At 36.6% G+C, this 25,129-nt stretch overlaps 1 protein-coding gene across 2 annotated transcripts in view; it reads left to right on the top strand.

Annotated features, from left to right (window-relative positions):
* The window catches only part of PDE3B (phosphodiesterase 3B), a 139,094-nt gene that overhangs the window by 50,452 nt on the left and 63,513 nt on the right, over window positions 1-25,129 (top strand). The window contains exon 2 of one of the 2 annotated variants that reach the window (XM_045577930.1): window positions 7,610-7,663. The exons of the other annotated variant lie outside the window; for it this stretch is intronic. Within the exon in view, the coding sequence (XP_045433886.1) occupies window positions 7,610-7,663 (54 nt within the window). The remainder of the gene's footprint in view (window positions 1-7,609; window positions 7,664-25,129) is intronic. 2 annotated transcript variants of the gene reach the window in all.

Here is a 25,129-nt window from a genome sequence, read left to right as displayed (position 1 = left end):
GTGTGCATATATTCTTTCTGATTGGTGTTTTGGGGGCTTTAGGATAATTCCCAGAAATGGGATTGCTGGGTCAAACAGAAGTTCCATTTTTTATTTTTTTAGGAAACTCCATATTCTTTTCCATAGTGGTTGCATTGCATTCCCAGCAGCAGTGAACTAGTGTTCCTTTTTCTCCATATCCTGACCAGCACTTATTTGTTGATTTTTTTTTATGATAGTCATTCTGACAGGTGTGGTTTTTAATTTTCATTTCTCTGATGATTAGTGATATTTGAGCATTTTTGTGTCTCTTGGCAAAATGTCTCTTCAGGTCTCCTGCCAATTTTTTAATTGGCTTGTTTATTTTCAAGTGCTTGCATGGGAGAATTAAATAATGTCAGACTTAAAGCCTTAAATATATATATTAAATAATGAACTTTGGTTGTCTCCTGATTTCCTTAGTGTCTTGTAAAGTTGTACAAAAGAATGAGATTGAGGTCCTTTACTGTAAGGCACCTAGACCTATTTCATTTAAAAAAATCTTTTTGAATACATTATACATAAGACACTGTGATGCATACAAATGATTCAAGAAATAGTCTTTGCCTTTTAGACCATTTACATGCTCAGAGTTAAGATATTTACACAGATATCTGTTACTCAAAGCACTGAGCTTGCTGGTGTTCAGGCTTGAATTAAACCATTGGTTCTCTTAGGTTTCCAGCTTGCTGGCTTGCTCTGCAGATCTTCTGACTTTGCATAATTGTATGAACCAATTACTTACAATGTCTCTGCATAGCTATATATTTTCTGTTATTTATGTTTCTCTGGAGAACCTGGACTAATACAGGGTGATTCAGAAAGATATGGAAGAGGAGGAATTTAAACCACAGGCTAAACCATTGTAAAAGCAGGATTTCACTAGGTAAAGATGGCAAAGAAAAACACTATAGGCAGAGGAAATAGCACATATGATGAGAGCAATTTAGCTGGAGTTCAGAACTCAGGGAGTTTTCTACTATTCTTTTGCTGTTGTGGCGGTGATGGTGGTGGTAGTATGTGTGCACCTTTTTAAAGTGACTGTAGCATGTTGATTTATTGGTTAAAGAGGAAGCCCACTTTCTCAGCATTCTAGTTACTCCAACCTGTGATCATTTTTCATTACTTTGTCATGCTGTAGTCCAGGGAGGTGGTACTCTGTACGTGCACGTGTGTACGTGCATGAAAGCGTGCATGTGCGTGTGCATGTGTGTATTGTTATTTGTATTGGTCTTGGCAGGTTGCAAAGTGAACATGATGGCATTCTTCCTTTTGCCTTTTTAAAAGCTTGCTTTTCTATTTATGGATATAAATTACAGAGACAGAAAAGTATACATAGCTTTGAAATTAACATTTATTATTGAGTCCTTGAAAAAGGACTAGTGTAACTTAGAAATGGAAGTTAACATTTTATTTAATTTTAATTAATTTGTGAGATCAAAGCTAGTGGCTAATTTATGGGACCGCACAGTTTTAGACCTTAAGAAGTTTTGATTTCTTTCTAGCTCTGTGGTGTTGAGAAGATCTGACAAAGCAGAGTTTTCACTCACATATGGTAAACACATATTTAAAACAAAACATTATTTTAAATTTATTTAAATGTTATTAGTGGTTACACAGGAAATGAATTTTGATATTGCCAACTTTCTAGTAAGATTAGATATTAATTGGTTACTTATACTCTGCCTAATACCAAATGTTGTATATGAATGTTAGGAAATTATACATTAAAATGTAAAATAGTAATAAAAGGAAAAGAGCCATATAATTAAAGAAGTGAAAATAAGGACAGGAGGGGGAGAAAAATCTAGGAAAGTCTAGGTGGAGATTGGTTTGGCAAAAAAATCTATCTGTACCAATTGTCAGAAGAAAAAGATAATTCCAATAAAAAAAAATAGCACCTTTGTAGTCTAATTAAAAGACACATGCCATTTTGTCAAGAGAAAAACTTTCCCGGAGGTGAACTATTAGGAGAAGTTTATTGCATTTTGTAAGGGATGTTTAGTAGCATAATGGAGGGCATTGCTTCATAGTAGTTTTAAAATTAGAGACATTTTCATATTCAAATTCTGTTTCAGTCCACTTCAGCTGCACTGGCCAGGACTCTGCTGTTCCTTGGAGCTATCAGGATTATTTCTGAGTTGAGGGCATTTTCATATGCTGTTGCTTCTGCTTACAATGCTCTTCTTAATATTTTCACATAATGTTCTTCCTCATTGCATACCAATTTCTATTCAAATTGGACCATTTAAGAGAGGTTTTCCCTAACATCATACATAAATAAGCCCCTCTTACGTTTGCCTATCATTCTACGTTCCCTCAACCCACTTAATTTTTCTTCTTCCCACTTAACATGTTTATCTTTCTTCCTCTCTGGAATCGAAAAACTTTGTCATGTTCCAGTAGCCAAGAATAATGCCTCGTGGATAATAAGCGAATGAATATGTAAGTCTAGAGCTCAGGGGAAAGTTCAGTGTAGAAATATAAATTTAGGAGTCTGTAGCATATAGATGGTTTTTATTTTTTATTTATTTAATTTATTTAATTTTTTAAAACTATATTTTATTGATTTTGTACAGAGAGGAAGGGAGAGAGATAGAGAGTTAGAAACATCGATGAGAGAGAGTCATCAATCAGCTGCCTCTTGCACACCCCCTACTGGGGATATGCCCGCAACCAAGGTACATGCCCTTGACCAGAATTGAACCCGGGACCCTTCAGTCCCCAAGCCGACGCTCTATCCATTGAGCCAAACCGGTTTCAGCCATATAGATGGTTTTTAAAACCATTAACTTGGGTGACAGCCCTGGCATGCCCAGGTGGCTCAATTGGTTGGCACTTCATCCGTCACCTGGCATACCAAAAGGTTGCGGATTCTATCTCAACTGCTATTTCTCTCTCATGTCAATGTTTCTCTCTCTCTCTCTCTCTCTCTCTCCCCCCCCCCCCCAAAAAAAAACACGTCAGTAAAAACATATCCCTGGATGAAGATTGAAGATTTACAAAGAGAGTAGAAAATGGCTATATAAAAAAAGGGATGATTATTAAGTGACAATGTGTAGCCATAGCAGAAAAGAGACCCAGATTAAAGTCTTACTCTGCTTTATCAATTATAAATTAGACTCAGCAAATTGGAAGGAACACCAGAATAGATATATTATTCAAATAAAGAGAGGAAATGTTCTAAGGATACAGCTGTGTTGAGTGATGGCGAGAGGTTGACCAAAATGAGGTTTATAAGTTAGCCTTTGAATTTGGCAAGATGAAGGTTGTTTTGTGGCCTTAAGGAGTTATTTTTGTGGGGTGATTGGGATAGAAACCAGATTTTAGTAGAAGAGTGAATGACAGGTCAATAAGTAGAAAGAACTAAACTTCCTTTGAGAAGTTTTGCTATGAAAAGGAACAGAGTTGGGTGAATATTGAAGGAAGAAAATGAAATCAAGGAAAGGCTTAAGTGTTTTCCAGAACTTTCTGATTTGTGGGTATGTCCATCTTGGTTATCTCTTTTTATATTGAGTTCTATTTGTCATCAGTTAACTAGAGGATTGACTCATAATACCTTTTTACAAGTGGCTTCCTCCCCAAATCTTCTGTCTACTAAAGTGTTCTTTCTTCCTCCATTTCATTAGAGTTCTTTGTAAATGCTTCCTGTTTCTTTAAATGATAACACTATGGTCAATTAAATTTTTTCAAATGTTTGCTTTTCTTGATGATTTTATTGTGTCGTATAACCACCATAGATAATTTCAAGTGTCAATAATAGTGATAGCAATTGTAATAAGATGCTAATGTATGTTGACATTTACTGTGTACATGGTACCACTTGAAGAGATTTATTTGTATTTATTGAGTTAAGAGTCAAAAAACAACCCTGGGAGACAGGTACTATTTTTCTCAACAGAGGACTCAGGGGTATGAGGTACAGAGAGTTTTAACTCCCTGATTTAGGAATTAAATCTTTCTTCAATATTATACAATTAGTCAGTGTGGTTGTCTTAGCCACTATGCTATTCTGTCTCTACATGAACAAAGCAAATGTCTCATCTTCCAGTTATGTTAACTAAATATGCCTTTGGTGAATTGTTTTTGTTGTCATGAACTCTCCCTTTTTATATCTACTATACGAATGTATGTTTTGGACTGGGATGTTGGTTAATTTCATTATTTTCACAGTAATCACATTTTAGAGCTAGATAGGGACATTTAATTAAATAATGATTGAAATAAAATGTAAGAATCAGAAAAACGTGTTTTCTAAATTGCATTTTCCCCCTTATATCTTTTTTTGGCTTACCTCTGTTGGCTGTGAACTTTAAATTTATTTGCGCTTGTAACGATAAGCACTATTTATTCTGTGACTAATTTTACTAATCTTCAAGGCTTACCATTTCCACTGTGTCAGAGTAGCCATGATCAAGTTTACATTTCACTATACTCTTTTGGATTCACGACATTCCATTTTGACAGTGATAAAAAGCATGCTCTGGGGCCTCATTGAAAAGGAATGTCAGAACTGTTTCTGCAAGTTTCTTTCATTTATCTAACATAGAAAGATCAACGTGCTTACTATAAAATTCATAATATAGGAGTATGTTTTTATAAGGTTGGTTATTAGTAATATGCTTAACTGGCAAAAGTTTTTAGGAATTTAAGTTTTGGAGCGACTTTAGTTTATTTAAATAAATTTTTATGCTTTTGTGAAAGTTACTAACACTTAAAAACTTAATGAAAATATTTGATACTACAAGTGTGAAGAAAGGACAAGAACCTAGATTTAGTCAAAATACTTTTCATGCTAAGTTATAAAGCATGCCAGAAGCAATGAGCAGTAGGGGCGGGGGGCTGAGAGGCTGAGAGAAAAGGAGGAGGAGGAAGTATGTTTTTTGAGTGCCTATTGTATTCTAGGCAAGGCAGTGACAGGGCTTCTGTTAGATACTTACGCTGTCTCATTTAAGTCTCACAGAAGTCTTGTCAGGCAGATATTATCATTTCCCTTGTAAACATGAGGAAACTGATGTTGCAAATGTTGTCTTTAATAGAAGATCACACAGACAAATCTTATTCTGTTTGATACTTAGGCCCAATCTATACACTTGCTTCATGGAGTTGTTCTTGGGTCTTTTTAAGCAGAAAATCTTATATAATAAAAGGCTAATATGCAAATAGACCAAACAGCAGAACTACTGGTCGCTCTGATGTGCACTGCCCACCAGAGGCAGATACTCAACACAAGAGCTGCCCCCTGGTGGTCATTGTGCTCCCACAGGGAGAGGGCTGCTCAGCCAGAAGCCAGGCTCATGGTTGGCGAGTGAAGCGGAGCTGGCAGAAGCCTCTCCCGCCTCCATGAGAGCAGTAAGGATGTCCGACTGATGGCTTAGGCCCACTCCCTCTGGACTCCCGGTCTGCAAGAGGGTGTAGGCTGGGCTGAGGGGCCCCTCCGAGGGCATGAATTTCGTGTGCCAGGCCTCTAGTTATTCTATAACATGGCATAATTTCTGTTTAAATTTTACTCACTTAGCTATTATAAACAAAGACTACTTCTGTATAAGATTGCAGGTCTTTTCAAATATAAATACAGTATACTGACTTGTATAACTGCCTCACTTATCAGAATGGTATAAAATAAATAAGTAGAAATTTCAAATGTACATGACCATTAACATTTTTTCAAAGCTGTACAGCAGTGTGCTAGACCATGCTCACTGCAACATCAAAGATACACATGAACAACCTCATCTTCACCCCCATCCAGTTCAGTTATCTTCTGTGGGAGTTTCTGAGTGAGAGAACCTTCCCTGTTACCTCTAGTATATTTTCAGAGAAGAGCAAGATCAGATATTTCTCAAATATATTTTCCCTTGCATTTAACTTAGAATGGCAAACACTGAATGCACTATTGACCAATATCCTATATAATAAAAGGATAATATGCAAATTGACCCTAACAGCAGAACGAATGCTGGAGCAGTCACTATGAGGCACATTGACCACCTCTTGGTCTCTTTCCCCACCCGGCAGGCTCAGATTGCTTGATGGCCAACCACTGTGGGGGGGCAGGGCTGGGCAGCAGGCAGGAACAGCCAACCTCTAGGTCCCTTCCCTGGACCCTCAGGCACTGATCACCCAATGGCGAACAGGGAACCAGGGGTGGGTGGCAGTGGGGGGCAAGGGGCTGGGCTGGCTGCAAGCAGCTGGGGAAAATGGCCCTGGTCACAGGCCAGGCCTAAGGACTGTATCTGCACACGAATTCCCTGTGCTGGGCCTCTAGTGGATAAATAAGAAAGCATCTCAATCCTTTTATTGACCAGATTCATACCTCAATTGTTAAGGAATTAAATAAAATGATAGTAATGTTTAATCTGATGGCTATTTAAAATTCGTTTGAATATAATGACTTTTATTTTTATTCTTTTTTGCATTTTATAAAATTTCATGCCAGTGACCTCTGATCAAAAGCAATAAAGTTTTACAAGTTGGCTGGTTGTAGTTCATCAAATTTTTATAATGAGGGACTTTGCTTTAGTGAAAATTAGCCATATTTTCAACTGTTGCCTTTGCTTACTTTATTTAATCCCATCTTGGTTTCTGAAATGAACTACTACGTAATACCAGATTTTATAATTTTTTATATTTTAACTTGCAAAAACTTTTGCTGAAATATTTGTAAGACCTTACTACTGTGAGATAAATGATTTGTATTCAGAACTTGTTTGATCTATCTTTTAGAACTATATCCAATGTATAAAATGAAATGAATCTCCATATGCAAGTACAGAAACAAATTTCAAGTATAATATCATAATCTTGTTTTGCACTTAATGGAGTATTCAGATGTTTGTGACAAAAGCATAATGCATGACTTAAATGTTTAAATAGATTTTTAAATTCTGGTATATAAATTAGAGTTCTTGGGTGCAAATAATAGAAATCATCCCTGGCTGTTTTGAAATTGAAGAAAAATACACACACACACACACACACACACAAAATTGGACAGAATATTGAGAAGCTCACAGAATCATTGGGAAGGCTGGAAAGCTAGGCTCACAAAAAAGGGGAAGAATAAGATAAGTCAGGCAGCAGAAAAAAACCACAGCCAAAATAACAGTACAGCGTCAGCTTGTTGAATACATGCATGGCTGCCACCAGCAATGAATACCCACTTATTGTAGCAGAGGAATGCCAACTTTGTCACCTCTGCAACTCTTATCTTAGAACCTTGATAGCGGGGTCATTAGTTTCCACCTGCCCCAGAATAGATTCACCATTGATTCCCTCTGTTGCACCATTATCCCCCAACTAAAGCCCTGGTGGGTGTTTCTGAATAGTTCATCTAAGACCATATGCTAATGCTGTAACTACAAGAATGGTTGGGTAGTGAATATGTGGCTTTTTCAGTTTGTGTAATGGAAAGTGAGTTATGTGGGCCATCAACACTCACCCGATTGGGAGTTTCTCAAATGTAGGTAGGAATTCATATGTTGGGTGGCCAAAAATGCACAGCTATCCACTACATTCTGTTTATTCCTGCACCCAATTTCTTTTATGAATTATTATAACTTATGGTTGCATATGCGATTTTAAATTTTAGATTGAGAGTCTGGATTGGAAACATATTGCTCTAAGATGTTCTTTGATGTCTCAGGTAATTTTTCAACCTTATTCTTAGCTCTTGTTTTAGCAGATTTTCTTTCTTTTTTTTTTTTTTTTTTTTAGCAGATTTTATGGACTGATGGTGGTATTGATACTAAATATACTGATACTACTTATATTACCACTTAGATACAGCCTTCTACTTCTGAAAGAAATGATTTCCCTTAGTTTTAGTCTCACCTTTTACCTGGTTTAGATAATAGGTTCTGAAAGTATAATGGGAGAAGCAAAAACTTTAGAGCCAGATTTGGGATGTGATCCCTGTCACTCTATCTATGGGCATCTAACGTTTACTGTTATTCCCCTTTTAGTCATAAGAAAACTGAACCACTGAGAGGTTAAGTAGATCAAGAATTTTTGGTTAAACATGAAAAATCCAGAGAAATTAAGTAATTTTGTCTTTTTTTCTCAATGTGGAATATTTTATTGTGTCTAAAGCAGTGGGTGTCTAATTTTTAACATACACGGTACAGATAATCATGTTATATCAGATTGCCTCAGTTCCCTGGGTTTTGAGTTTAGAATTTTTTTTTTTTTGCATTCTAAATAATAACTATTGGTTATGCCCCAATGGCATGATTTTATATTTAATATTTTAATGTTTTAAAGTATTTTACTTTGAATTTATGCTTATAACAACCCTGTATAATGTCAATTTTGTAGATTTGAAACTAAAGTATATCAAGTTAAAATGACTTTTAAATCAATGTTCTAATCAGTGATTATGTACTTTGTAGAGCCTAAGACTATCAGAAAACAGATATTTACATTATGATTTATAACAGTAGCAAAATTACAGTTATGAAGTAGCAACGAAAATTTTATAGTTGGGGCACCGCAACATGAGGAACTGTATTAAAGGGTCAAGGCATTAGAAAGGTTGAGAACTACTGTACTAGAGCATCTGTTTGCCAAATCAGAACAATTTAAAATAAGTCAGGATAAAATTTATATGTTTTGCCTTGCATAAAATACTGATTTTTAGATTTTTGTTTTGTGCAGCTTTATAAAGACCTAATGAAATTGTTTTAATTCCCATCATTCAGACGCACATATCCTATATAATAAAAGCCTAATATGCCAAGTGTCCATTCAACCAATTAAAGTATAATATGCTAATGATATGCTAAGGCTGCTCAACTGCTCACTGCACTGACTTGCAATGATGTGCACTGACCACCAGGAGGCAGACGCTCTGAATAGTAGGTTAGCTTGCTGCTGGGGTTGGGTAGATCGGGACTGAGTGAGACCGGACAGACATGCCCTGGAGCCTTCCTGTGGTCTCTCCCCGGCTGGCCAACCTTCAGTGTCCCTCTGCAATCCCAATAGTACACGGGTGGGGTTCCTTGGCGTGGCCTAGCCCTCTCACAATCCAGACTAAGGGACCATCCCCGAGTGCACGAATTTTGTGCACCAGGCCTCTAATATTCTTAATATTTTAAAATACACATCATGAAAATCTCATTTTTGCAAATTAACACACTTGTTTGGGATAGTAATATGTATATTGCTTTTTCAAAATGACAATATGAAAAAAATTAGATTTTTCTAAGATACTTGAACATCTTAATTTTTATTTATTAGTTATGTTTCACTAATATTTGTTAAAAATGTTTTAATCTGTCAAAGTTGGAAGTGGACCAACATTTGTGACATATTGTGCGGTATGAGTTCTGAGATTATTGTGAATTCTCAAATTTATAAATGCAACTATAGTAATTTTGTTGCAATATGACTTTTTGCATACTCTCCAAGCAAGGGTATGATTATCTGCTAGTAGTCGAGCCTATCTTATTGTCCAACCTTAGCACTTACTGCTATTTTTCCTCGATACAAATTTTTGTACAGGATCGTTTTGTGGGCAATGGCCCTGAAAAGAAAGTCACTAGAAAAGAACATGGGGGGAAAAAAGATAAGAAAGATCTGACTTTTTCTAGAAAATATTTTTAAAAACATCAAAGACTTAGATGTAATTTTTTGCAAGACCTTGGATTTAACCATTAAGATAGCCATCATTGTTTCACAGGTAGAAAAAGAAAAGGGATTCTGTTTCAGAAACTGTTCTTGCTGAATTAAAAACTGCTTGAGAAAGAAAACTTTACTGAAAACTGAAAATACTGTTTAATATTCTGTTAGAGCATATGCATAGGAATCACCTGATTCAAAATTTTAAGTATGGTTTTGACTCAAATACCTAAATTGAATGCAATTAATTTTATAGATTGGCAATGATCTTACTGAACTTATTTCTTATAACTTTTAGGTTGTTTTTCTTGGCATTTCTAAGTAAATAATCATATCATCTATAATGGTGCCAGTTTTTTTCTTTCCAATCTCAGATTTTGTTTTTTTCTAATTGCACAAAGTTAGCACTTTCAAGACAGTACTTTTTCAGCATCTATGGAACAGTTTTATACCTTTTATCCTTTTACTTATTAATATGGTGAAGTTTATTATAGGTTGTCCAATTTTGAGTTGTCTTGAATTTCTGGAATATATCATATAATTCTAATATTTTAAAATTAGTTTTTATTAATGAAATATTTCAGTCATACAGAGTTGAAACAGTTCAATGAAAATCTGTATATCCTCTGTATAAATTCAATAATTTGCTGTATTTGCTCTATTTTTATACTTGAAACTATTAAAAATCAAGAACTTCATCCTGCTGTTGGGGCTCAGTGGTTGAGAGTGGACCTATGAGTAGGTCACAGTTATTCTTGTAAGGTTGGGTTGAGGGTTCGATCCCCAGTGGAGAAGAGAGGGTTGTAGGAAATAGCTGATCATGATTCTGTCATCATTGATGTTTCTCTCTCCCTCTCTCTGAATTCAATAAATATATATTTAAAATATCATAAATTTCACCCTAAATACTTCAGCATGAATTTCTAAGGATAAGGATTCCAATATAACTACAAAACTCATAATATCTAAGGAAATAATGATTTTATATTATCTAATATCCATTCTTTATGTAAATTTTTCCAAATGCCCCAACACTATCTTTTATACGTTTCATTTTCCAAACCAGTTAGGATTTATACACTGCATGTGGTTATGTCTTTAATTTTACTTAATCTAGAATTGTACCCTTCTCATTCTCTTTTCCCAATGAAATGACTTTTTGAAGAATCCAGACCAATTATCTTAAGAGATACTATCCCTATTTTCAAAGAGCTTTATGTTAATACTAGAGACCCAGTGCACAAAATTCGTTCATGGGTGCAATCCCTAGGCCTGACCAGTGATGGAAGCGCAAGCATCTGGCATGGAAGTGCAGGTCCCAGCTGACCTCTGGGCCCTGGGCAGCCCCTGGGCCCCAGGACCCCCGTGAGTCCCCATCTGCTTGAGTTATCGGGCTCCCTCCTGGATCTCTCAGCACCTGGGAACCTAACAGCAGTCCCGCCCCCTGCCACTGCGGGTTGCCGATGCCCGCCATGTTCCACACCGCCCCCCTGGTGGTCAGCACACATCATAGCAAGTGGTCAAACTGCCGGTTGAACTCCCGGTTCAGAGGTCAATTTGCATATTAGGCTTTTATTATATAGGATGAGACAGACCTTAAACATGCAATTTCATACTTTAGTTTGTAAATGTGTACAATTATGTGGATGAGAAAACTGATTACTGCAGAAATTAATTATTTAAGATAACAAATGGATAAGTGTCCAAACTGTGTTTTAACTGGGTCTGGTTTCAAAACTCACTCTATTTCAATTATTACCAAGATACTTTTAACTTAAAAATGTTAAAGAAAACTTAGAGCTTGTAAAAGTCTGCTGAGATTTTTATTTTTCATTATTTTCCGAAAATAATATTTCTTTTCTTAATTACAGACAAACAATGTTCCTAAGCAGTACAATCTTACGCGCACACACACACACACACACACAATATTCTCTTCAAAACTGTCAGGCTCTGGGATTCTAAATAACCTACAGGTTAATTTGCAGACCACTAAATACTAGTAGTACAACATCTGCCTGCAGACTAAAGGGTCCCAAATTTGATTCTGGCCAAGGGCACATGCCTGGGTTGCAGGCTCAATCCCCCCCAATAGGGGGCATGCAGAAGGCAGGCAATCACTGATTGTCTCTCATCATTGATGTTTCTTACTCTCTTACTTTTCTTTCTGAAATAAATAAAATATATATGTAAATTTCCAGACCACTGTAACTTAGAGATGTTCTTGTGATATATTTTCTAATGAAGTAGACTTCATTATGAAGTAGACTCCACTGTAGATTTTAGAATTTCCTTTGATTCCATTTTCACAGAATTTTATCCATTGTTTTAATTATTTTAAAAATTTGCTTACACATAATTTGTTACCTTATAAGTAACACTATAAAAGATAATGTTGGCAAGTTAAGTTTTCTTTTAGTTAGTAGTCAAAACACCTGGAAATCAGGTATGGTAGTGATCCAAGATGAAATCCATATATTTGCGATTCTGTCAGGAATTATTCTAGGCATACAGGTGATTTCTATGGAGTATGGAGTATAGAATAAATTCCTTAACTCTTTGCAACTCCATATTTAGAGGTTAGCTGCAAGATTTAATTAATGTTTGCTCTGGAATTTGGGGCATGATAGTAATGTCATTTGTTGTAACTGCTACAGCCAAGAAGCCAGAAATTTTAAATGCCTAAATATTACAATAGGGGATTTGAAGTTAATCCACTTAAGTTTTCTATACTATCTGCTGGCTATTTAAGCACTACTGTGTTTCCCCGAAAATAAGACCTACTTACAGGTTTCCTTCTGAGTGAAATATAAGGCATCCCCCTGAAAATAAGGCCCCCCCTATGCTAAACATGAGAGATTTGGTCCACTGATTCTGAAAGAAATGGAGTCACAAGAAATTCACCAGGAAATTCAGGAATTGGATTGTTATGATGATGTTCCAGAACATGATGACATGATTGTCATTGAATAAATGAGTAAATTCTTGATACTGTAGGATTCACAGTTTGTCTGATTTGTGTTGACAACTACCGTACTACCGTACCATATACGGGTAATAAATTTCCTTTATTTTTATTTAACAATAAATGTGTACTGTATTCTTCTTCATGGAAAAATAAGACATCCTCTGAAAATAAGACCTAGCGCATCTTTGGGAGCAAAAATTAATATAAGACACTGTCTTATTTTCGGGGAAACAGGGTACTAAATACAAGTAACATTTTCTTATGTTTAATTTTTGCAGCATTTATCTCTGTCTTTTATTAGTTCTGTATTGTTAAACTTTTGAGGATAAGAGTATTTAAACCACATTGGAAGAGAAGATCATTAATATTTACTAAGCATTTGTCCTCAAGTACAAGCACTGTAGTTAGTGATGGACTCTGGTTATCTTTCTTAATCCCCACAATTGTCCTTTAAAATAGGTAACCATTATTAGCTCCATTTTACACACAGCTAATAGGGAGCAGAACTCAATTGTGGGAAAGATACTCTATGGTCTTACTCCTGCTACTACAGCCTGTTCAACTTACTGTTATACAGATTAGGAAACTGAGTTACAAGAAAGCTAAGTACTTTTCTTTCAAAGGACTTCATTGACTACTTAGCCCACCTGTTAATTCATTGACATATTATTTCTCCAGAATAAATGCAAAGAATGTGCCGTCTTTTGTGACTCTGCTAACGAGGCAGCTGTTAGCAAAATTCCATTAGTTTGATACATTTCATATACAAGAGTAATGCAAATATATAAAAAATCATGAAGACCTAAGAAACCACTTAGAATATCTTAACAAAGTCAGGATTGTGTAAGAACTGCAATTTTAGAATCACTTTACGCGGATGCTAATACACAGCAATAAGAGAAGGGCCACTCATGCTGTTCTTCCTGAAATGAGCTGTCCTTCCAGACACTACTTTCCTCCCTCCCATTCCTTCTTCCTCCTTTCCCCTTTTTTGTTTTGTCATAGTTCAATCTCATCTACCTTGTGTCTCTGGCTCCATTAAAAACAATCTCTTCATCTTTTGAACTGCCATAATAAGATTTAACTGCTTTTCTCTTGATTAGGGTACTTTTTCATTTGTCAGAGTACATTCTCAAGGAACCTTTGAGGAAAGAATATGTGGAAGATATGCTGTCTGAATTCTTGCAACACTGCATAGGGCCTTATCAATCCCAGGCTTGATTATATAGTATCTATATAGTTTCTGCTCATATTTGCATCAGTATTAATCATAGATATTGGTCTGTAGTTTTCTTTTACACACACACACACACACACACACACACATATATTATTGATTTCAGAGAGAAAGGGTGAAGAGTGATAGAAACATCAATAGCGAGAATCATTGATTGGCTGCCAGGAGGCTGGACAAGTTCCCCACTGGGGATGGAGCCAGCAACTGAGACATGTGTGCCCTTGACCAGAATCAAACCTGGGACTTTTCAGTCTATAGGCCAACACTCTACCCGCTGACCCAAACCAGTGAGGGCGGTAGTTTTCTTCTCTGTGTGTGTTAGCCTGGTTTTGGTATCAGGTTTATGTTGTCCTCATAAAATGTGTTAGGAAGTATTGCCTCTAATGCAATTTTTTTTAGAAGAGTTTGAGAAGGATAGGTATCAAGTCTCTGAATGTTTTTTATTTTTTTAAATATATTTTATTGATTTTGTACAGAGAGGAAGGGAGAGAGATAGAGAATTAGAAACATCGATGAGAGAGAGTCATCGATCAGCTGCCTCTTGCACACCCCCTACTGGGGATATGCCCGCAACCAAGGTACATGCCCTTGACCGGAATCGAACCTGGGACCTTTCAGTCCCCAAGCCGACACTCTATCCATTGAGCCAAACCGGTTTCGGCAAGTCTCTGAATGTTTGGTAGAATTCACTAGTGAAGCCATCTGATTCTGGACTTTTATTTTTGGGAAGGTATTTGATGGTTATTTCAATTTCCTCACTGACTGGTGTTTATTTTTCTTTAAAAAAAAGATTTTTTTTTATTGATTTTTTTACAGAGAGGAAAGGAGAGGGATAGAAAGTTAGAAACATCGATCAGCTGCCTCCTGCACACTGCCCACTGGAAATGTGCCCACAACCAAGGTACATGCCTTTGACCGGTATTGAACCCGGGACCCTTTTATCCACAGGCCGACACTCTATCCAGAGCCAAACTGGTTTCAGCAGTCTTTATTTTTCAATTCTTCATGATTCAGTCTAGAAAGGTTAAATGTTTCTAGGAATTTACACATTTCTTCCAGGTTACTGAATTTGGTGGCATATAATCAGTCCTTTGTAATATTCTATTATGATCCTTTGCATTTCTGTGATGTCTGTGTTAACTTCCACTCTTTCACTTCTGGTTTTATTTATATGAGTCTCTTTTTTCCCCTCAGTCTAGCCAAGGGGTTGTCAGTTTTATTAATCTTTTTAAAGAACCAGCTCTTTGTTATATGTTTTGTATAGTCATCTTGTTTTCTATTTCATTCAATTCTGCTCTAATATTTATTGTTTCCTTTCTTCTGCTGACTTTGGGCTACTTCTATTCTTCTTTTCCCAGTTCCATAGATGTAATGTTAGGTTGTTTGCTTGAGATTTTTCTTGTTTTGAAACTGTATATATACTATAAACTTCTGCTTATTACTGCATCCCAGAAGCTTTGATAGATTGTATTGACCCTTACAACAAACCTACAATAGTGCATTCTTTTCTACAAAGATATCTGAAACAAAGGTAGTTCAGCCTTGGTATTCTAAATTAATAGACTACTTCTTCCACTGCATAAACTTGTTCTACTAATAGGAACAGATGCTATTTTAACTGGTTAAGAACAACTTCAGCAGGAAGACAAGTACTAAAAGCCAGGAAGGCAATGTACTTATCATTTAAAAATTCATCATTTTTATATTTTTGTAAACTGGTTTTGTCTATAGGATGAAAGACATAAGTAGATTTTCTGCATAATAATTGTGAATATTTCAAAATATTATCATTAAAATTACTGATTTTGTAGTTAGGAAGACCAGTTAGAATTCTGGGTCTGCCATAGTTAACTGTAAAAATGAGGACAGCCACAGGTCTTAAGTGAGGTAATGGCATATAATATGCTCTCAATAAATATTAAGTATTTTTAGTAGTGGTAATAGATTCCATGAGTAAAAGTTCCAATTTATAAAATATGGCAAGTGGTAGATATAGGTTAATTCATCCTACAAGTGTTTCCTGATCAAATGTTATATGCTAGATACTCACTTTGTTTCATGATCATGGTTAGGAACAAATCAGACCTTGTCCTCCTGGATGCTGAAGGTGCATAATGTGCATCTGATTTATATTAATACTTTTTTAATTAGTAAACAGTGCCTATAATGATATACATGTTTCCAGACTAGTGGTTTATTTATCTTTCCTCATTTGCCATCACCATACCAAAAAGGGTATGTTAGTTTATTTTTTAATAGCTGTTTGGTCAGTAATTAGCACAACTTATCACTATGTTAGACTCTTCAATCTCAGGAAAACACTAGGTTGTGTGCATTTGTCCCATAATGAATGAGCAACCATTAATTTGTGGGAGGGGGAAAGACTGGAGTTAAAAATAGAAGTAATTTTAAAATTCTACTAATCTGTTGATCACTGACAGACCTTAATATAGCTATATGTGCTTTCCTTTCCTATAACAATTAGAATTATTCATGGTAACTTTTTGTGTGTGTGTGCAGCACTGTCAGAAAGTTTAATGTTTGGAATTATAACTTATTCCACATTGAACAGTTATTTTTATTAGTTTAGATATATGGACCTAAAACAGTCACTTCATTGGGAAAAGAGAGTGAGAAGGGTACAGTTCTAGATTAAGTAAAATTAAAGACATAACCACACGCAGTGTATAAATCCTAACTGGTTTGGAAAATGAAACGTATAAAAGATAGTGTTGGGGCATTTGGAAAAATGGGTTTATTCTGTAAGAACGAAGAATTGCAACACAGGTCCCATGGGCTAGTGCACAAGTTCCTAGAAACAAAGGAGAGAAAACTCTTACACAGAAAAGAGGAAGTTGGGAAAACTATTCTAGACGATTCTTCCTGTTGGACTCAGCGGTCAAAGTAGGGCATGAGAACAACCCCTTCTGGCTTACTAACTTCATGTTAAGTGAGGTTTCTGTTTATTTCCACAGATAGGCTCTCTACAAGTTACTTAAAGCTTGCTTCTATTCTGTCAGTTTCTTTAGCTGATCCATGTCACGTTATAACACAACTTATTTTAAATAATTCCCACATTTTTGCAATTTTATACATGGAAATTTTCACTGAATTATATGTGGAAATTCCTACATGGTAAAGAGTTTCTATCTGTTTATTGAAAAAGTCATTTTACTTATATAAAGCCTATAATGTTTAGTGCTTTCCCCCGTAAGTTTAGAATACTGCAATAATACTTGAGGATCTGATTTATTTAACAGATTAGAGGTTCACTTTTTTTCATTTTCAAATAATCTCTAAGGCACTGGTATCTTTGTTTGCTTAATTTTAAGTTTAGTTACCATGACAAAACGTTATTTACTCAACTAATGCCTAGCAGTTTCAAACAGATATTGCTGGCAACTTGAGTAATTTCTGTCTGACCAATAAATATTCCAAATGAAAAATTATAGTTTTATTTAAATAGAGAAAAAGGATAGTTTTGTTAGTATACATTGGTCTTTTTTTTCTTGGCTAATTAACACCTACCTTAATGCTTTTCTAACTTTTTAAAATATCTATATCTCTAAATTTAATAGTCTGTTACATAATAAAGGCATGTAAGAGACTAATAAATATATCTTCTATTAAGTACTTAAAATTTTACTCATGAAGTTGTTTAATCTCACACAAGTGATAAAATTATTCTTAAATATACCTGTGCTTCTTTCCTATATAGTCTTTTTTTGTGTATGAAATGTCTTTTATGCTTTGGAGATGTAGCCATTTGGTAGAATCAGAATTCTTTGTTTAGAATCTTTACCAAGTTGGCAATGTGCTTGTTCATATATAAAAGGTAATCAGAGAGAGAGAAGTTTATATTTCCTTTGAGACAAGCCTCAAAAGCAAATAGTTCCTTTGTTTTACTAGAATGTCTGTCCACAGGTAGATTTTTAATTGAGTAATGTTGGGCAAAGAGATAAGAAAAAGGAGGAAAATCACATTACTCTGGTTCTTGTTTTCTTTAACTATAAAATGTGAAGTATTGGAATTATTGTCTTCTAAATTCCCTTCAGCTCAAATATAGTCTATTTATAACAGAACTAGAGGCCCGGTGCAAGAAATTTGTTCGGGAGGGTGGAGTGTCCCTCAACCCAGCCTGCAACCTCTCCAATCTGGGACCCCTCAAGGGATGTCCGACTGCCCATTTAGGCCCGATCCCTCCGGGCAGTTGGACATCCCTCTCACAATCCAAGACTGCTGGCTCCCAACTGCTCGCCTTCTTGCCTGCCTGATTGCCCCTAACTGCTTCTGCCTATCAGCCTAATCACCCCTAAATACTCCCCTGCCAGCCCTATTGCCCCTAACTGCACTCCCCTGCTGGCCTGGTTGCCTCCAACTGCCCTCCCCTGTAGGCTGGGTCACCCCCAACTGCCCTCTCCTGCTGGGCCGGTCTCCACTAAACAGCTCTCCCTTGCCAGCCTGGTTGCCCCCAGCATCAGTCTACCTGAGTTATTATATGTATAGATGGTGGATTCTTGGATTTTGGTTTTAAGACCATCATTTTTGGTTAATCTAAAATCTCCTCAGCAGACTTTGTCTTGTGATCTTCTGGTTTACTTTCCAGACCTGTAGTCAAGTTTGTACCATATTCCTATTGGTGAAGTGAGGAACCAGCTTTATTTTCTCTTTTGGTTTTGTTTATATACTATCCATAGAATTCTACAATATTTATTAGAATTTTCCTCATGCAATCCCGAATTATTCAAGTGTTTCAGTAAGGCCTTATAAATATTAGTTATTATATATTTAATTATACTGAAAATTATATTGTAACTTAAGAGATAGGAGGAAAATATTTTACTACTTAAGAGGAAAATATTTTATTTATTTGAGATAGAAGGAAAATTGAAATTTTACTTTTTAAAGGTTTACAATCCCAATTAAATTATTTTTGGCACTCTATCGTGAAAATATATGTATCTCTTGGTGAGAATATACAGTCTATACCATGAATGGAGATAAAATTTTGCCCATCCATAAGCTAGAAAAACTAGCTGAGGCCTGGGCCAAAGTATATATCCAGAAAAACATAGGAGGTCCAGAAGAGAAGTAGTAGGTAGGTAAATACTTGAAATATCCTGAGAGAACAAGAGATTGAGTATTTTGGTAAAATAGAGGCAATTTTATATACTTAGAAAATGCTCCTCTGTGCTTGAGTTCCTTTATTAAACTGATTACACCATGGTATGTACAACTGTTTTATAACTTTAAACTTGTTCTGAAAACCTTAAGGTTAAGAAAATGGTACTAGGTGTTTGCTCAATTTCAGAACATAAAATAATAAATACTATCTTGTATGAACTCATGGATAAAATTTTAAATGCTTATTAGTTTATCAATAAGATATAGAGATTGAAGTAATTGGTAGGTATACAGATTAAAGCTTTACCCATTCCAGATAATGTATGACTAGTATTTTCGTATTTCTCTCACTCACCCATTTTTATTCTGACCTCCTGAATATCTTGCTTCTGTTTTTCAATTCTTGACAGGAAAAAAACAACACACCAAACTTATATGTATATTTCAAGTGCTATTTTATAAAATCTGAATTATCAGTTCAGCTTTAGAAAGTCACACCTGATGTAACATTTATTTTTCAACTTGCTAAGAGAAAGGAAGGGGAAATGCATTTTATTGGACTTGCCTGGCATGTTCAAGGATCAACAAATAAACCAGTGTAGCTAGAATAGTGCCACCTTAAGAAACAATTACTGGTATAGGAGGAATTGGAAGATAAGTAAGCACCACTCTTTTAAGGATTTTTGCTGTAAAAGGGGAGCAGAGAAATGGAACTGGGGCTAGGTGGAAGTATGATCTTGAGAAGGTATTTCTGTGAGATGTGGAAAATCGTAGCATGCTTATAATCTAATGCAAATGATTTCAGAAAGAGAGAAAATTATGATTTAGGAGAAAGAATTGCCAGTGAAATGTCATCATGTAGGCAACAGGGGATTAGAACTAGTGCACTTATCCCCATGTCCATTGGCATGGATTCCAAGACTCCCAGTGGATGCTGTGGAGAATATTGACCCCTGTATACTAGTATACTGTTTTTTTCCTATGCATACATACCTACGATAAAGTTTAATTTATAAAGTAATAACAGAAAAATTACAATTCTAATATATAAAAACCCTGGGTCCGTCACATCTGCAGTGACCGGAGACTGGACCTAACAACCAGGCTGCATGTGCATCAGGCTCTGATGGGTGGGGATTTGTGGCAGTGGAGACGGCGATGGGAGAGGCAGGGCTGGCACTCACACTCACAACCACAGACACACACAGTGCCCACCAACTCACAGCCTTTTCTCCTTTTCTTTCCCTCCCTCCCAGCTTACTCTCAGAGCCTCTCAGAATGAGGAAACAAAACAACAGACAGGGCCTGAAGAGGCCTGAAGGGAAGAGAGGGCAGGCAAAGGGCGGAGTGGCCCCCACTGGTCCTGCCCCCTCCCAGCGGGGAAAGCGGAAGAGGGACACAGGGAGCAAGGGAAGCCTGGAGGACTGCTGAGAAAAACAGAGACAGAGTGAGATTAGACCAGCAGGGGAGGGCAGTTAGGGGCAATCAGGCAGGCAGGGGAGGGCAATTAGGGGTGATCAACCAGAGGCAGATAGGGTGGTCAGGCAGCTAGGGTGGTCAGGCAGCCAGGCAGGCAGGGAGGTGAGCAGTTAGGAGCCAGCGGTCCCAGATTGCAAGAGGGATGTCCATCTGCCAGTTTAAACCTGATCCCTGTGGTTTAACTGTCTAACCTAGGGGTGTCGAACTCAATCAGAGAAGGGGCCAAAATCTAAAATCCAGCCTAAATCGCGGGCCGAATGGTTTACTGAACAGTCATAAACTGTCATTGTGATGGAAACGCAGCGGAGTGCAGTGATGACAGCGCGGTGCGGGCCACATTGCAAGGCCTGGAGGGACGGATTTGGCCCGCGGGCCTTGTGTTTGACACATGTGGTCTAACCAGTAGTTAGACATCCCCAAGGACTCTCCGATTGGAGAGAGTGCAGGCTGGGCTGAGGGAACCACTCCTCCCCAATGCATGAATTTTATGCACTGGGCCTCTAGTATATTATAATAAGTCATGTGAATATGGCAGTAAGTAAAATAGATGTTACTTGAGCACAAACACTGCGATACTGGGACAGTTGATGGGATAGCTGAAATGGCTGCTATAATAAATGACAAACACAGGGATAGTGTATACACTGTGGGTAACCAGGACAACAGGATGGTTCATGTCCCCAGGGGACCTGGGTGAGATTTCATCATGTTGCTTAGAAAGGTGTGCAATTTCAAACATGAATCTTTTATTTCTAGAATTTTTTTTAATCTCATACCTTTGGACCATGATCAACTGCAGGTAACTGAAAACATGGATAGCAAAAGCACGAGTAAAGGGATTCTAAGTCACACGAGTTTCCTGATCCCCCTCTTCCTCACCCCAACACCATTTTTTCTGCTTCTCAGTTTTTTTACTTGGAGCTCTTCTTTGACATACAGGGGTCAAGATTACTATTTTTTTTGTACTTTAGACTATATTAGAAAGTACAGTTTCAGTTTTACTTTGTGGCTATCGGATGGTATTTTTCATTGGGCCTGAATTGGAAGACAGATAAATAGAAAAGCTAGAAATCCTGAAATTCAGTGTTTCATAAGCAGACAAAGCCCAAATAAAATGTCATCAAGAATTATGAGAACAAAAGATGCTATAATAGTTAATTCAGAGATCTACATATAATAAATATTCTTTTTAAGTTTTGTAAAAGTATAACAGCTCTGTAAGTTTGATTTGAACATACATCTATGTTTTTCTGTTTGGCTGCACAGGGAACAATGAAATAAAACCTCATTGACGTAACTGAGCCTGATAGCATCGCCTGGTTGTACTGCTGATGTTTCACTGTGGTATTGGTGGTTTTGTAAAGCATATTGGACTTACAAACATTCAAACAGAAACTTTTATCAGGATTCAACTTTTTAACCACAGAGAAAAGCTGAATTTATATAAAGGCTCAGTCTTGGGTTCACTTTATCAAATCAAATAAAAAAAAATTTTAATAATGTATACCTCATGTTACTTAAAGGGAATGCTGTTCGTTTAAATTAGATAACCAGTATGTGAAAATATGTAAAAATTATATTTGAGCTTAGGAGGAAATAAATAATGGAATTGCCTCAAACCTCAGAGAAAAGGTAGGGGAGAGTGGGGGTAAGGGAGAAAGATCAACCAAAGGACTTGTATGCATGAATATAAGCCTAATCAATGGATACAGACAACAGGGGGGTGAGGGCATGAGTGGGGCATTAGGGGGCCAATGGTGGGATAAGGTCACATATGTAATACCTTAATCAATAAAGAAGTAAAAAAATAAAATAATAAAGACAATAGAATGATATGAAACTTTGAAAAAATTTATTATTTATGACAGGAAGCAGCAAGTGCTGGTAGGTTATTGGTTCTGAATACTCAGATTCAACAGGGACCTGGAATTTTAAAGAGATTTCTCAAAGAAGATTATTTTCAGGGCTCTGTCAATAGTTAAATTATTGGGCATTATCACACTGTTAATTTGCATTTTATTGAACAAAATACTTTTATTACATTTGCTATTTATTTTTATATTTGCTTTTTTCATTAAATTTATTGGGATGACATCTATAGCTGTAAAAGACTAATATGCTAAGTGTCCCTCTGACCATTTGACTAGTTGCTATGACACACACTCTCCACCAGAGACCAGATGATCAACGCAGGAGCTGCCATTACACACACTGGTCATTTACAAAGAAATGGCACTGTGGCCCTGGCACTGACAAAGCAACACTTGGCTTCCCCCAAGTGAGACACAGGCCCTGCCACCACCCTGGAGCAACACCCCACCAAATCACAGCCAATGCTGAAAAGACCCCATGGCACAAAATGTGGCCCACAGCGCAGCCCAGCCTGAAAATGGTTGCTGTGAGCGCCAGGTAATGACATCCCATAGCAACGCCTGGCTTTCTCTCCCTAGGGACTAGCCTCCTTAGAGTTTCTTCAGCCCAGGAACAGGACTTGCTTTATAGCCAGGTGCAAACATTTTACACTTTAATGAATGTCTGTGAAGCATTTTCCCGTGCCTCATCTCATTTGATCCTCAAAGAAATCCTGGAGTAGGTATATAGGAGACTTGGTAGAATCTTATTTTCTTTTCATTACCTGGAAAATGGATATTTAGGAAGTTTAGGGGCTTCACTGGGCTGAAAAAGTTAAGCTAAATAAAAAAGCAGGTCTAATTAAGCAACTTTGTTCTCTATCTATAAAAGGCTAAGTTGACTCATGCATGCACGATACATATATAGTTCTCACTGGCGCCAATTGCACACTGTGTTTCGATCTGTCATTGTCAATCGTGAATTTGGTTGACATTTCTATTATTGGGAAAGGATGAACAGTGATATTAAAATATTACTTTTTAAAAAATATATATTTTATTGATTTTTTTTTTTTTTATAGAGAGGAAGGGAGAGGGATAGAGTTAGAAACATTGATGAGAAACATCGATCAGCTGCCTCCTGCACACCCCCTACTGGAGATGTGCCCACAACCAAGGTATATGCCCTTGACCGGAATAAAACCTGGGATCTTTCTTTCCGCAGGCCGACGCTCTATCCACTGAGCCAAACCAGTTTCAGTTAAAATATTTCTTCTAATAAATTAATTTACTTTCAATGTGCACAAGTCCATGCACCAGGCCACTAGTTGGTTAATAGCATCATAGTAAAGAATAAAGGGGGCCAAATATATAATGATTTAACTTTGGATGGTGGATACACAGTTCAATATACAGATCATATATTTGCATTTCAATGTTTATATTTGCTCCATTTTGTCTTAGCTCACTAAAAAGAAGTGTTGTAACCACCAGCTTGTTTTCTGTAGATAAAGTGGCATGTAGATTTGCAGTTAGGAGACGCTCATTGTTTAGCAGGGATCTTCCTTGCTGTACAGGTAACAGATTCTCCCACATTCTTTTCAGTATATCATAATTCACAAAAGTAATCATTAAGTTGTGGGGGGGGAAAATCACTTTTGTAGTAGGGTTTTCTGTGATAAACATGTAAAATGTCAACTACCATTGTTCTTCATGTGTACTGCACATATACCAACAGCTGATTGGGACTCAGCACATGAATGCCTCTATCCAGCGGCAAAGTGAAATATCTGCTGTGCACAAATATGACAGTACTCTTTTACATTTACGCATTTATTCGGTGCTGTTCCAAGGTTTCATGTGGTAAATACATTTTGGAAATGATTTGATCTGTTCTCTCTTGATATGTTCTCTCTTTCAGCATAATGTTTATCACCTATCTGGCTAGTTTTACCAGTCTCTTAGCAATAGTTTATTGTTTTTACATGCTTTTGCTATGAGAAGAACAGAATCTGAAGGGTACTTCTATAGTTTATGTCCCATTTTAGGAACAAAAACATAAGTTTCATATAAGAATGCATTGCATGCTGAGAATTTTTAAAAAATGATATTTCTATGAAAATTAGAATTTCACATTTTATACATTTGAAATATATGTAAACAAAATCCATTTCTTTTTCCCCTCTAAATAGTCTAGACCATATGTGTCAAACACAAGGCCCGCGGGCCAAATCCATCCCTCCAGGCCTTGCAATGTGGCCCGCACCGCGCTGTCATCACTGCACTCCGCTGCGTTTCCATCACAATGACAGTTTATGACTGTTCAGTAAACCATTCGGCCCGCGATTTAGGCTGGATTTTAGATTTTGGCCCCTTCTCTGATTGAGTTCGACACCCCTCGTCTAGACCATGAGAAACAAGTTATAATTTGATAAATAATGGCTAACACTCTATTACTGTTTCTTAGTTTAAACTTTTGTCTAATCACTAATATTATTAAAGACATTAGGTTGTATTTTCATTAAGGAGTTTGCTCCTTTGAATCACCTATATCATTAGTTTTCTTACTGTCCTGGATCATTTTTAAGTACAAACAAGCTATAGAACCTATCATATTGGTAACAAAAAAGTATCACCCCACATTCTTTTCCAACTATTATTCCATTTTATTTTTGCTTTTGCAGCACAATTTCTCAAAAAATTTTTCTAGTCACTATCTCTTCTTGTCTACCTTCATAAATTCTTAACTTTGTATTGAAGCTGAACACTTATAATGTATAGAGACTAAGGATAGCAAACACCATCTACACATCATTAACTTTGAAGTTTCCTGTA

Source organism: Pipistrellus kuhlii, unplaced genomic scaffold, assembly GCF_014108245.1.
Source record: "Pipistrellus kuhlii isolate mPipKuh1 unplaced genomic scaffold, mPipKuh1.p scaffold_m20_p_9, whole genome shotgun sequence".
NCBI classification, from domain to species: Eukaryota; Metazoa; Chordata; class Mammalia; order Chiroptera; family Vespertilionidae; genus Pipistrellus; species Pipistrellus kuhlii.
This window is presented reverse-complemented; position numbering and strand designations above follow the sequence as displayed.